General features: G+C 38.7%; 1 protein-coding gene across 2 annotated transcripts in view; it reads left to right on the top strand.

The window, feature by feature from the left end:
• The window catches only part of GTF2E2 (general transcription factor IIE subunit 2), a 110,907-nt gene that overhangs the window by 84,680 nt on the left and 12,705 nt on the right, over positions 1-13,522 (top strand). For both annotated transcript variants that reach the window (XM_074228272.1, XM_074228271.1), the window contains exons 5-6: positions 2,112-2,294; positions 12,563-12,656. In XM_074228272.1, coding sequence (XP_074084373.1) covers positions 2,112-2,294; positions 12,563-12,656 — 277 coding nt within the window. The remainder of the gene's footprint in view (positions 1-2,111; positions 2,295-12,562; positions 12,657-13,522) is intronic.

Genomic DNA, 13,522 nt, shown 5'->3' with positions numbered 1-13,522 from the left:
ATAGATTCAAAGTTTTTGACAAAATATAATATACAGTTCTGTTAAAAACATCAGAAAGCACAAGAATAGACAAAACTTTCCTTGAAAGCAATCATCTGTAATGGAGATCAAGGGTGAAGCAAAGATATCCATTGTTTCCATTATTATTCAGTATCGAAATAGAAATGTACATATATGTGTATATATGTATATTCATCTGTACATATATCTGAGTGTGTGTTTGTATGTGTGTACATAATTGAGAACAGTAAGACAAGAAAAAATAAATAAAACTAGACATTGAGGAAGCAACTATCATTTTTTGCACTCAATTTAACAAAAACTGGGAAAACTGGAAAAAAGTCTGGCAGAAACTAGATATAGACCATTGTTTCACACTATATGAACATCAAAATGGATCCATAATTTAGACATAAAGGGTGATATAAGAAGATTAGCGGAGCAGAGAATAAATTGTTATCAAATCTTTGGAAAAAAGGAAGAATTCATGACCAAACAAGGGGTATTGAAGTGCCCAGAAGGTGCTCTATCCACTATGCCACCTAGCCTGCCACAAAGGTTTTATATAAACAAAACAATGCATCTTAAATTAGAAGAAAAGTAGGAAACTGGGGTGGGGGATTCTTTGCAATAAACTTCTTTGATAATGATCTTATTTCAAAGATTATAGAGAATAGGTTCAAATTTATAAGAGAATGGGCCATTCTACAGTTGACTGATTGAAAAATGGTCAAAGGATATGAATAGGCAGTTTTCAAAGGAAATCAAAGCTGTCAGTAATATTTTTAAAATACTCTGAATCACATAAATTAGACAAATTTGAATATCTCTGAAGTACCACCTTCAGATTGTTTAAGATGACAGTAAAGCAAAATGGCAAATGCTAGAGGGGATGAGGGAAATCTGGAAACTAATGATGGAGTTTTGAAGTGATCTAACCATTCTGGAGAACAATTTGGAACTATGCCCAAAAGGCAAAAAACCTGATACCTTTGACCTAGCAATGCCACTACTAGGTCTGTATCCCAAAGAGATCAAAGAAAGAGAAAAAGAACCCATGTGTATAGAAATATTTCTAGCAGCTCTTTTATGGTGACAAAGAATTAGAAATTGGGTGGGGGGCATCCATTGGGCAATGATTGAACAAATTGTGTATAAATAGGATGAAATACTCTTGTACCGTAAAAAAATAATGAATGAAGGGGATTTTTTCAGAGAAGCCTGGAAAGACTTGTATGAATTGATGCAAAGTAAAAGGAGCAGAACTGGAATATTGTTTACAATATTATTTAGAGAATCAACTTAGGAAAGGCTTATAACTCTGATCAAAACAATGACCACCATAACTCTAAAGGACTCATCCTCTTAAAAATCGGTGTCCATCTCAGAGAGAACTAATGGATTCAACGAAGACTAATGAACATTTTCTTCTCTTTTCTTTTTGTGGGGGGGAAGGGAGGGGGTAGAAATGTCTAATGTAGGAATTTATTTCACTTGCCATATATGTTTGTAATGGGCTTTGTATTTCTTGTCTTCTCAAGGTGAAGGAGGAATCAGGGGAAGGGGAGAGTCTGAAAGCAAAATAAAATTGAATTTTTAAATATCTGATCCAGTAATAGAATAGGAACTATTAAGAAAAAGTGATAGAATGCTACATGGACTACTTCCTACCTGCTGACTCTAGCTTCAGAGACTATACTTTAAATTTATTCAGTGTTAAACTAGAAGATGAGATTGGATTGCAATTTGCACTGTTGGAGAGGGAGATTGCCTATTTTTACATACCAAAGTCATGTTTTTCACGTTTTAATGTCCATGTGAGATCAACATCCTACTTTGTGAGTATGGCTAGAGGGGGTGTAGTGTGTGACATATACTTCACTTTGACCATCATGGTTCATAAGGATGCTTCCATTTTGCATCTTTTGGTGTTCCACAATGAATATGGACAAGAACAGCATCCTCAGAATCAGCTGCCAGGCAGAGAGGGTGATGGCCTGGTCCCCTGGAGATAGTTACTAGGCATTCTGTCATTGAACAGTATTGTTCTGAGTAGAAATGAAGAATTCATGTATCCAGGGTAAGTCCTCATGCTCTCTCCTTGTTTTCAGGCACTAGTCAACAACCCCAAAATTGAAGTGGTAGATGGGAAGTATGCTTTCAAACCCAAGTACAACCTGAAAGATAAAAAGGCCTTGCTTCGACTCCTAGATAAACATGACCAGAGAGGCTTGGGAGGAATCCTCCTAGAAGACATTGAAGAGGGATTGCCCAACGCCCAGAAAGCCATCAAGGTAATTGTGTGATGATGATTGTGTGATTTTATATATATATAAAACTACCAGGATGGAAGGCGACAGTGCTTTGTGCCAGATTCCTGGCTGGGGGTTGAGGGAGGAAATTGAGCCAGTGAAAGGCCATGACTCCAGGCTTTTGGACTAGGAGGGTGTACTCTTACTCCAGGCTGACTGCAAGTCTGTGCTGCTGGTTAGAATGAGAGCTCTGGCTTCTCAGTGCATTCTTGGTTAGAGAAAGCCCTGAGTTTATATGATTCTGAGGCCTGAAGGAGTGGCAGCTCACACTGGTCAATCAGGTTGAAAAGGCTCCAAAGTGGCAAAGGTCTGAATAGACCAGGGTAGCTAGAACTCAGATTCATGGAGAAGAACCAGGGGGAATAAAGACAGATAAAGGAAGTGGCCATGAATTGGGCTTTATCCTGTAGGTCTATGGAAACCTGAAATATTTTTCATTGTACAGTGTAGTATTTGATGAACAGGGGATTAAGTTAGGTTTATAAAAATACATGCCATTCAATTGATAAATGGCCAAAAAGTATGAACAGGCAATTTTCAGATAAAGTAATCTAAGTCATCAATAATTAATCTGAATAATTGCTCTAAATCACTAATAAAGAAATGCACCTTAAAACAGATTAAAACACCTCACATCCACTGGATGAACCCATATAATGGAAAGGTAAAATTACAAATTCTAGAAAGGCTGTGGGAAAAAAATAGGGACACCAAGGCATTGTTGGTGGAGCTATGAATTGGTCCAATCATTCTGGAGAACAAAATAGACCTCTGCCCAAAGGTCTATGAAACTGTGCAGACTCTTAGGACCCAGGAATACCACCCCAAAGAGGTTGGAGAAAAAGGAAAAGAATCCCCATGTACATTATATTTAAGGCAGCTCTTTTTTGTGATGGCAAAGAATTGGCCATCAAAGGGATATCCATCAGTTAGGGAATGGTTGAACAAGTTGTGGTATTTGATTGTAATAGAATACCACTATGCTATGAGAAATGAGAAGGGGGATGGTTTCAGAAAAACCTGGGAAGACTTTGAAAGTTGGTGTCCATATGTATTAGAAATTGCAAGGGAGTTGACATTTTTATATAGCCTCCAGCGCTTGCTTTTGTCATTCTGTAATCATGCCTTTTTTCTGAGTTTCTTGGTCTGACTTTCCCTTCAGGGTTAGTGCTTCTCTGAAATTAGCTTCTCAGGTTCTTAGGGATGCCTAGGGAATACTCAGAACCCCTGAGTTGTTCTTCTGGAGACTTCTGGCCAAGATGGTAGAAGGAAGCTAGGCACTATCCTAAGCTCTCCTGACTTTGCCTCAGAACTAGCATGAACCAAGCCTCTAAACAGAATTTGAATCCACAAAACCCAGAAAAGAACCTAGGAGAACATCTACCAACAAGTTCCATCTCAGAGGAGTGGGTGAGCTAGGGGCAGAGAGCAGAGAACTATCCCAGGATCTGTGGGGTGAAACCCGGGAACTAACCTGAGAACATCCGTAGAAGCTTTGGCTATGTGAACGAAGGGCAGGAGAGCTCCAACAAGACTGGAGGGAGAGTTCCAGTGCAGCAGGAGAGAGAGAGAGAGAGAGAGAGAGAGAGAGAGAGCGCTCCAGAGTGTAGCTAGACTTCGATCTGGCCAGCTCTGCTGGCCTGGAAGACCTGGGCCACAAGCCACCACCCACCCCCACCTCATATTTTCAGCAGAGTCCCCATGTTTCCAGTTGCATCCCCTCCCCCACCCCTCATTCCTGTGGGAGAAAGTGATCCTCCCAAAACAAAGACCATAACATTCCCATCCCCACCCCCTCAGGCTCAGATGTGGGCAACAGATCTCCTTCAGTGCTGAGTGAGGATTGAGGAGATTAACTATGTAGCCTGAGGGCCCAGCCCACATTGTTTGAGGATAACCCAGATCCTGCTGTGCACCATGCCCCACCCCACCCTGGCCTAGAGAGAAGTCCACTAATCAAGGTCACAGAAACTCCAGAGGAAGCAGCCAGCAGTCCCTACTGGCTAACCCATTGGAGTTACTAAGCCCAGTGAGTGAAACCTCTAGGGATTTAAACACCCAAAGGTCTGTGAACCATCCCCTACCCCAACAAAAGATCTTAGGAAAACGAAGAAAAGCCAGAAGAAATGGGGTCCATTGAAAGTTACCTAGAAGACAAAGATCCTAACTCAGAAGAGATCTAGAACTTCTGAGGAGAATATGAATTGGGCTCCAGCCCAGAAAGACTTCTTAGAAGAGATCAGGAAGGAGTTTAAAAATCATTTGGAAAATTTGGCAAAAGAAATGTAAGAGAAAATTAACACTTTGCAAGAGGATATTATTTTGCAACAAGAAAACAAAAATACAATTGGACAAGTGCAAAAAGAAAATAATTCTCTAAAAACCATAATTGGGCAAATGGAAGACTCCTTCAAAAATAGAAAAGGAGTTGCAAAATGTAAATGGAAGAAAATTCTTCTCTAAAAATGATTGGAAATCTGTGGAAACCAATGACTTCATGAGACAATAAGGGAAACTAAAAAAAAAAACCCAAAAAACTAATAAAAGAAAATATAAAATATCTCAGTGGCAAAACAACTGACCTAGAGAATCGATCCAGGAGAGACAACTTAAGATCATTGGACTTCCTGAAAGCATTGAGTAGAAAAAGAAGCCTGTTGATACTTCAGGGTATAGTGAAGGAGAATTGCCCTGATAAAGTGGAACTAGAGGGCAAAATAATTATTGGAAGAATACATGGATCCCCTCCCAAAAGGGATCCCTAAATGAAAACACTAAGGAATGTTGTGGTCAAATTCCAGAACTATCAGATAAAAGAGAAAATCCTGCAAACCCCAAGAATGAAACAATTTAGATACCTAGGAGCCCTAGTAAGGATTATACAGAACCTGCTGCATCAATATTAAGGGATTGAAGGGCCTGCAACAAGATATTCCAAAGAGCAAGGGAGCTTAGAAGCAGCCAAGAATTCACTATCTGGCAAAACTGAGCCTTCTCTTCCAGGGAAAAAGATGGACATTTAATAAAATAGGAGACTTACAACTTTTCCTGATGAAAAGACCAGGGCTAAATAGAAAATTTGAACTTTAAACAGGAGATTCTTTAAGAGATACATGAAAAGGTAAAAAAGGGAAAAGAAAAAAAAACTTGTTATCCAGTAAGATGAAATAGGCTAAATCCCCACCTGGCAGAAAGTTTCTCATAACTCTTAAGAATTGTAACTCTATTAGAGAGAATATTTAACCAGAAGCAATGGACACTCATGACTTGTTCATGACTTTGATAGAATGATTTAAAAACAATATCTTCTTAAAAAGGGGGGACAGTAATGAGACAGGAGGATGGAGGAGATTGAATAGAGTAAATTATATCACCTGAAGAAGTACAATGGACCTATTGCTATAGAGGGGAAGAAGGGACAAGATGAGAACCACCTGAATCTTACTCTCATCAGATTTGGCTCAAAGAATGATTAATATACACTTAGTTAAGTTTAGAAACTTATATTACCTTTCAAGTATTAAAAAAGGGAAAGTGGGGGGCAGCTAGGCGCCACAGTCAGTGGAATGCTGGCCTTGGAATCAGGAGGACCTGTGTTCAAATGTGACCTCAGACATTTAGTGATTGCCTAGCTGTGTGACCTTGGTCAAGTCACTTGGCCCTATTGCCTCATAGAAAACAAAAACAAAAAAAAGAAAAAAGGGGGGAGGGGGTGGAAGAGGAAAAGAAGAGCTGATGGAAGGGAAGGAAGAAAGGGCAAAGGGAAAGGGGAAAGAAAGGGGAGGGGGGGTTTGGATATAAGGGAGCCAACACTAAGGGGGAAAATACAAACAGGGAAGATAACATGGAGAGCAATAAGGAGTCAGTAATTATAATGTTGAATTTGAATAGGATGAACTCTCCCATAAAATGTAAGCCAATAGCGAAGTGGATTAAAAACCAGAATCTTCCAATGTGCTGCTTACAGGAAACTCATTTGAAATAGAGAGATACATAACAGAGTAAAGGTAAAAGGTTGGAGCAGAATATATTATGCTTCAGCTGAAGTGAAAAAGGCAGGGGTAGCAATCCTTATCTCAGACAAAGCAACTGCAAAAACAGATCTCATTAAAAGAGATAAGGAAGGAAACTATATGTTCCTAAAAGGTACCATGAAGCATTCTCAGTACTAAATATGTATACACCAAGTAGTATAGCATCCAAATTCTTAGAGGAGAAGCTGAATGAGTTATAAGAAGTCATAGACAGCAAAACTCTACTGGTTGAAGATAGCCAGTAGATTTAGATAAATCTATCCATAAAATAAACAAGAAGAAAGTTAAGGAGGTAAATAGAATGTTAGAAAACCTAGACATGATAGTCCTTTGGAGAAAATTGAATGATAGAAGGGAATGGTACCTCTTTTTCTGTAGTACATGGCACCTACACAAAAATTGACCATGTACTAAGTCATAAAAAACCTAATAATCAAATGCAGAAAGGCGGAAATAGTGAATACATCCTTCTCAGACATAACACAATAAAAATCATGTGCAGTAATGACCCAAGGAGAGATAGATCTGAAACTAATTGGAAACTAAATAACTTCATTTTAAAGAACGAGTGGATCAAATACCAAATTATAGATAGAATTAATTATTTCATTCTAGACATTGACAATAAAGAGACAACATACTAAAACTTATGGGATACAGCCAGGCAATTAATAGAAGATATATTATATGTTTTTTTTATTTTTTTATTTTTGTTTAGGTTTTTGCATGGCAATGGGGTTAAGTGGCTCGCCCAAAGCCACACAGCTAGGTCATTATTAAGTGTCTGAGGCCAGATTTGAACTCAGGTACTCCTGACTCCAGGGCTGGAGCTCTATCCACTGCACCACCTAGCAGCCCCTATTATATCTTTAAATGCTTACATGAATAAAACAGAAAGAGGAAATCAGTGAACTAAGTATATAACTAAAAAAATTAGAGAAAGAACAAATTAAACCCCCTCCAATTAAATATCAAATTAGAAATTTAAAATTAAAAGAGAAATTAATAAAATCGAAAGCAAGAAAACTATTGAACTAATGAATAAAACCAAGAAAGAACCCAATAACATACATAAACTTTTGGTATTTGATTTAAAAAAATTTTTTTTAAATAAAAAAGTGGGTGTGGCGGCTAGGTGGTGCAGTGGATAGAGCACCAGCCCTGGAGTCAGGAGTACCTGAGTTCAAATTTGGCCTCAGACACTTAATAATGACCCAGCTGTGTGGCCTTGGGCGAGCCACTTAACCCTACTGACTTATAAAAAAATAAAATAAAAAACCTAAAAAATAAAAATAAAAAAAAACCAAATTGCTAGTATTAGAGATGAAAAAGGTGAGCTCATCACCAATGTGGAGGATATTAAAGTAATAATTTGAAACTATTTTGCCCAACTATTTGCCAATAAGTTTGATAATCTAAATGAAATAGATGAATATTTACAAAAAAATATAAGTTGCCCAGGTTAAATGAAAAAGAAATTCAATACCTAAATGACCCTGTCTCAGAAAAAGAAATTCAACAGGCCATCAATGAGCTCCCTAAGAAAAAATCTCCAGGACCAGATGAATTCACAAACGAATTCTATCAAACATTTAAGGAACAATTTGTTCCAATTTTATATAAACTTGGGAAAATTAGGTGAAAAAGGAGCTCCTTCTATGACACCAATATGGTGCTGATACCTAAACCAGGAAGAGTCAAAACAAAAAGAAAATTATAGACCCATTTTCCTATTGAATATGGTTGCAAAGATCTTAAATAAAATCTTAGCATAGTGATTACAGCAAGTTTATCACCAGGATAATACTCTGACTAAGTAGGATTTATCCCAGGAATTTAGGGTTGGTTCAATATTAGGAAAACTCTCAATATAATTGACTGTATCAATAAGAAACTTAACAGAAATCATGATTATCCCAATAGATGCTGAAAAATCCTTTGACAAAATACAGCATCTATTCATACTAAAAACACTAGTGAACATAGGAATAAATGGATTGTCCCTTAGAATGATGTATCTGAAATCATCAACAAGCATTATATGCAGTGGTAAAAAGCTAGAAGCATTCCCAATAAGATCAGGGCTAAAACAAAGATGCCCATTATCACCACTCTTCTTCAATATTGTATGAGAAATGTTAGCTTTAGCAATAAGAAAAGAAAAAAGAAATCGAAGGAATTAGAATTGAGAAGAAAGAAACAAAATTCTCACTCCGGTATACCTAGAGAACCCTAAAAATCATCTAAAAAAACCACTAGAAAGAATTAGCAACTTTAGCAAAGTGGTGGGACAAAAAATAAACCCACATAAATCCTCAACATTTCTGTATATTACTAGCAAGCTACAGCAGCAAGAGCTAGAAAGAGAAATCCCATTTAAAATGACTTCAGACAATATGAAATACTTGGGAGTCTATCTACCAAGGCAGATTCTGAAACTCTTTTAAAACAACTATAAAACACTTTTCACACAAATAAAATCAGATTTAAATAACTGGGCAAATATCAACTGCTTGTGGATAGGCTGACCTAATATAATAAAAATGACAGTTCCAACTAAATTATTTTTATTTATTTTATTTTAGGTTTTTGCAAGGCAAATGGGGTTAAGTGGCTCGCCCAAGGCCACACAGCTAGGTAATTATTAAGTGTCTGAGACTGGATTTGAACCCAGGTATGCCTGACTCCAAGGCCGGTGCTTTATCCACTATGCCACCTAGCCGCCCCTGTTCCAACTAAATTAAACTATTTATTTAGTATCTTACCAAACTTCCAAAAATTTACTTTAATGAACTAGAAAAAGTGTAACTCAATTCATTTGGAGAAACAAGTCAAGAATATCAAGGGATTTAATGAAAAAAAAAATGCAAAAGAAGGTGACTTAGCCTTACTAGAGCTAATATTATAAAGCATCAAAACTGTCTGGTACTGGCTTAGAAACAGTGGTTGATCAACTGAATATACTAGGTGCAAAAGAGACAGCGGGAAATGATTAAATTAATCTGCTGTTTGATAGACCCAAAGAGTCTAGCTTCTGAGATAGGAACTTACTCTTCGATAAAAACTATTGGGAAAATTGGACTATAGTATGGAAGAAAGTTAGATCAACATCTCACATCTTATACCAAGATAAGCTAAAAATGGGGGCAGTTAAAGCAAACTTTATAAGCAAACTAGGAGAACATGGAATAGTTTACCTGTCAGATCTATGGGAAGGAAAGCTGTTTATGACCAAGGAAGAGGTATAGAACATCATTAAAAACAAACTGGATAATTTTGATTACATTAAATTAAAAAGCTTTTGCACAAATCATTGTAATGAAGATCAAAAGAAATGTCAAAAATTGGGAAAAAAAATTTACAACTACTGTTTCTGACCAAGGACTCATTTCTAAAATATAGAAAGAATAGAGTCAAATTAAAAAAAAAAAAGCCATTCCCCACTTGACAAATGGTCAAAGGATATGCAAAGGCAATTTGCTGCTGATGAAATCAAAACTATCCATAGTCATATGAAAAATTGCTTTAAATAATAACTGATTAGAGAAATGCAAATTAAAGCATCTTTGAGGTACCACCTCACACCTCTCAGACTGGCCAATATGGCCAGAAAGGATAGAGATCAATGTTGGAAGGGATGTGGGAAATCTGGGACCATTAATGCATTGTTGGTGGAGCTGTGAATTCATCCAATCTTTCTGGAGAACAATGTGGAATTTTGCCAAAAGGGCAATAAAAATGTGCATACCCTTTGACCCAGCAACACTACTACTGGGTCTATACCCTGAAGAGATTATGAAAAAGGGTAAAAACATCACTTGTACAAAAGTATTCATAGCAGCCCTGTTTGTGGTGGCAAAGAATTGGAAATCAAGGGAATGTCCCTCAATTGGGGAATATCTGAACAAATTGTGGTCTATGTATGTGATAGAACACTATTGTTCTTTAAGAAATCAGGAGGGATGGGATTTCAGAGAAGCCTGGAAAGACTTGTGTGAACTGATGCTGAGCGAGATGAGCAGAACCAGATCATTATATATTCTTAAAATAGCAACATGGGGCTGATGATCAGTCTTAATGAACTTGGCTCATTCCATCAGTGCAACGATCAGGGATGATTTTAGGGTATCTGAGATAGAGAATACCATCTATATCCAGAGAAAGAACTGTGGAGTTTTACAAAGACCAAAGACTATTACCTTCAATTTAAAAAAAAGAAAAGTTGTCTTACGTACCACATTTAAAAAAAAAGTTGTTCTTCTTAGGGGGTGGCTCAAGATTCATAATGCTACAGATGATCCTAGCTCATTACATCCAGCCTCTGCTGTGGAGAATCATTTCCTCCTCTTTCCATTGTATATAAGGATGACCTCAGTCAGATATTTTGCTTATTCTAATTATAGACCTTAAGCTTGCCCCAGATTGCTAGTTGACAGAATATGTTTAAGATCCTTTCCAAAGTTGTCACAAAGTCTTAGACTTTGTAGAGACTGATTAGCAAGATGATTTAGTAGAATAACAGGAGTCATGGACAAAGCTCCTTGAGAGTCTCACTGTGGAGCATTGCTTTGGATTTAGGAGATGAATGTAATTGTCAAGGTGCCCCATTTTGGGGAGTTGACATCACCCCCTGCCCATAGCTGGCTCACCACTCTTGAGGAGACCTACCTCTGGCTCCCATCTTAATGGGAGCTCCTAGGCCTGTTTTCTGGAGGCTGTTCATACTCTTCATGCTGCTGATCCATTGGCTGGAAGGGCAGTCCTTTCTCAGAAGTCTATGGAGTTTGGCTGTTGCTGGCTGCTGCTGCTGCTCCTGCCCCCTTGGGAAGGTCTGGATAATATGAGTTTTGATTGAGATGGAATAGAACTAAATAGAAACTTCCTCAATTCAAATCCAGCCTTAGACATTTCCTAGATGTGTGATGTGGGGCAAATTATTTCACCTTTTTTGCCTCAATTTATTTATCTGTAAAATGAACTGGAGGAGGAAATGGCAAACCACTCCAGTATCTTTGCCAAGAAAACCTCAAATGGGATCACACAGAGTCAGAGAGGACTAAAGGGCAATGACAGGATGACCTTAGAGATTGACCTCCTCAAATTACAGGTAAGGAACCAAGGTACAGAAAAGTGAATCTTTAGATCAAGCGGAACTGAGATTGGAGACCAAGTCCTCTGTCTCAAAACTGAAAAAAAAATAAGTTTTTGCCTTATTTTTACATCCTCTCAGATTCTGAAACTTACTTTAGTTATCCATCTTATCTTTAACAATGCCCAAAGTCATTCTTCAGCATTACTCTACCAAACCCCTCCTGCCATAACTGTTCTTGGCCCCTCTCCTTGCTTGGAACCTCTTGGGAAGAGGTATTACTGGTTAGTTCAGGTCAATGTGATTGTAGCCACCCCAGCAGGAGATGAGGGACCATTCAAGGAGAATGGCTCCTTTGGTCCACACTTGAGGGACAAGGCCTCTCTCCCCCAGGCCTTGAAGAGCATTGGGGAGTCCTTCTAGCCAACATGCTATGGGAATGATTTCATATGGCTACTTTCTGGTGCCTGGACTTTGACTGAGGCCAGGAGAAGGTGTGATCCACATTACCATTTACTACTGTACATTTCAAAGGGATAATGAACCATGGCTTTTGGCAGGGTCACATATTGAAGTTTGACTTGAGCTCAGGAGGAGAGATGAGTTCAAATGCTGCCTTGGATACTGATCAGTCAAAGCAGAGAACATCTATAGAGTGTACTCTGGGGTCCTTAAGTCTTGGGCAGTTTTCTCATTGCTGTTACTAACATCTATCTGACCTCTGCAGACCCCTCCACATCCTCAGCCTCACATTTCTTTCTTTCTTTTTTTTTTTTAAAGTTTTTGCAAGGCAAACGGGGTTAAGTGGCTTGCCCAAGGCCACATAGCTAGGTAATTATTAAGTGTCTGAGACCGGATTTGAACCCAGGTACTCCTGACTCCAGGGCCGGTGCTTTATCTACTACGCCACCTAGCTGCCCCAGCCTCACATTTCTTGTTTGTACCATTGACTGGCCACCCCATCCTGACTGACTTAAATGATTGCTGTCCAGTTGTGTATACACACACACACACAGTATAGGGTGCCATGGTCAAATCTACCTCAGTTTGAGCCAGTGCATGCTTTGGGATCTAGGTATGTTGTGTGTGTGCAAGAGAATAACTTCTCTTTGTATTTTTGATTGAAGGCCTTAGGGGACCAGATCATCTTTGTCACTCGTCCTGACAAGAAGAAGATCCTTTTTTTCAATGACAAGAGCTGTCAGTTCACAGTGGATGAAGGTAAGTCAGCACCAGGGGAAGTTTGGTCCAGGGTCAGAGTTGGATGACTGTGTCCCCACTGTCCTGTCCCCCGCCTGGTAAAGAAGGGTCAGGTTGGAGGTCCTCATGGTAGGGGCCTTGCTTGGAGAAGCTTGCACAGTATCCTCTCCCACCCCACTCCCCCAGTGAGAGTACCTTCTGGCTGTCTCTAGGCATTGCTCTCTATCCTTCCAGTGGAGTGCACAAGCTGAGGTTATGGACATTAGGGTCAGCAGGGGTCATTAGTGGGGGGTCAAACTCAGGTTTCTTTTTGGACTCCCACTTCCAACTTCCCTTCCCTGCCTTTTACAAGTGTGATTTCTTTATCATTTTCATTTTAGCACTCTTGATTACAACAAAAAACACTGACAATGGAGAGAAAAATTAACAGAAAATTAGATGTCTGTGTGGTGTGCAGGAATAATAAAGAGTTTCTGGGATGAGTGAAGAATCAGTATGAAGCTCAGACTCCTTTGTCATGAATAATAAGACTTTCCCCGGGGCAGCTAGGTGGTGTGGAAGATAGAACACTGACCCTGGAGTCAGGAAGACCTGAGTTCAAATCAGACACTTGATACTAGCTGTGTGGCATTGGGCAAATCATTTAACCCCATTGCCTTGCCAAAAAAAAGACTTTCCCAAAGAACCATGGTGATTAGATATTCCTTACCTTATTGTGCCAATTAAGGGCGGGGAGGGGTATGTCCCTGCAAGGTATATCGTCAGACTTTTAGATTGAGAAGGGCTTCAAGCCATATCTTGCAGTACAAAAATACATCCAATTTTTTTTAATATAAACAAATGTATCTTCTGTAAAACCTAATAATAGCTGTCACTTTCCACAGTTG

This window comes from Macrotis lagotis, chromosome 3 (genome assembly GCF_037893015.1).
Source record: "Macrotis lagotis isolate mMagLag1 chromosome 3, bilby.v1.9.chrom.fasta, whole genome shotgun sequence".
Taxonomy (NCBI): domain Eukaryota; kingdom Metazoa; phylum Chordata; class Mammalia; order Peramelemorphia; family Peramelidae; genus Macrotis; species Macrotis lagotis.
Note: the sequence above shows the minus strand (reverse complement) of the source record. Positions and strands in the feature narration are given on the sequence as shown.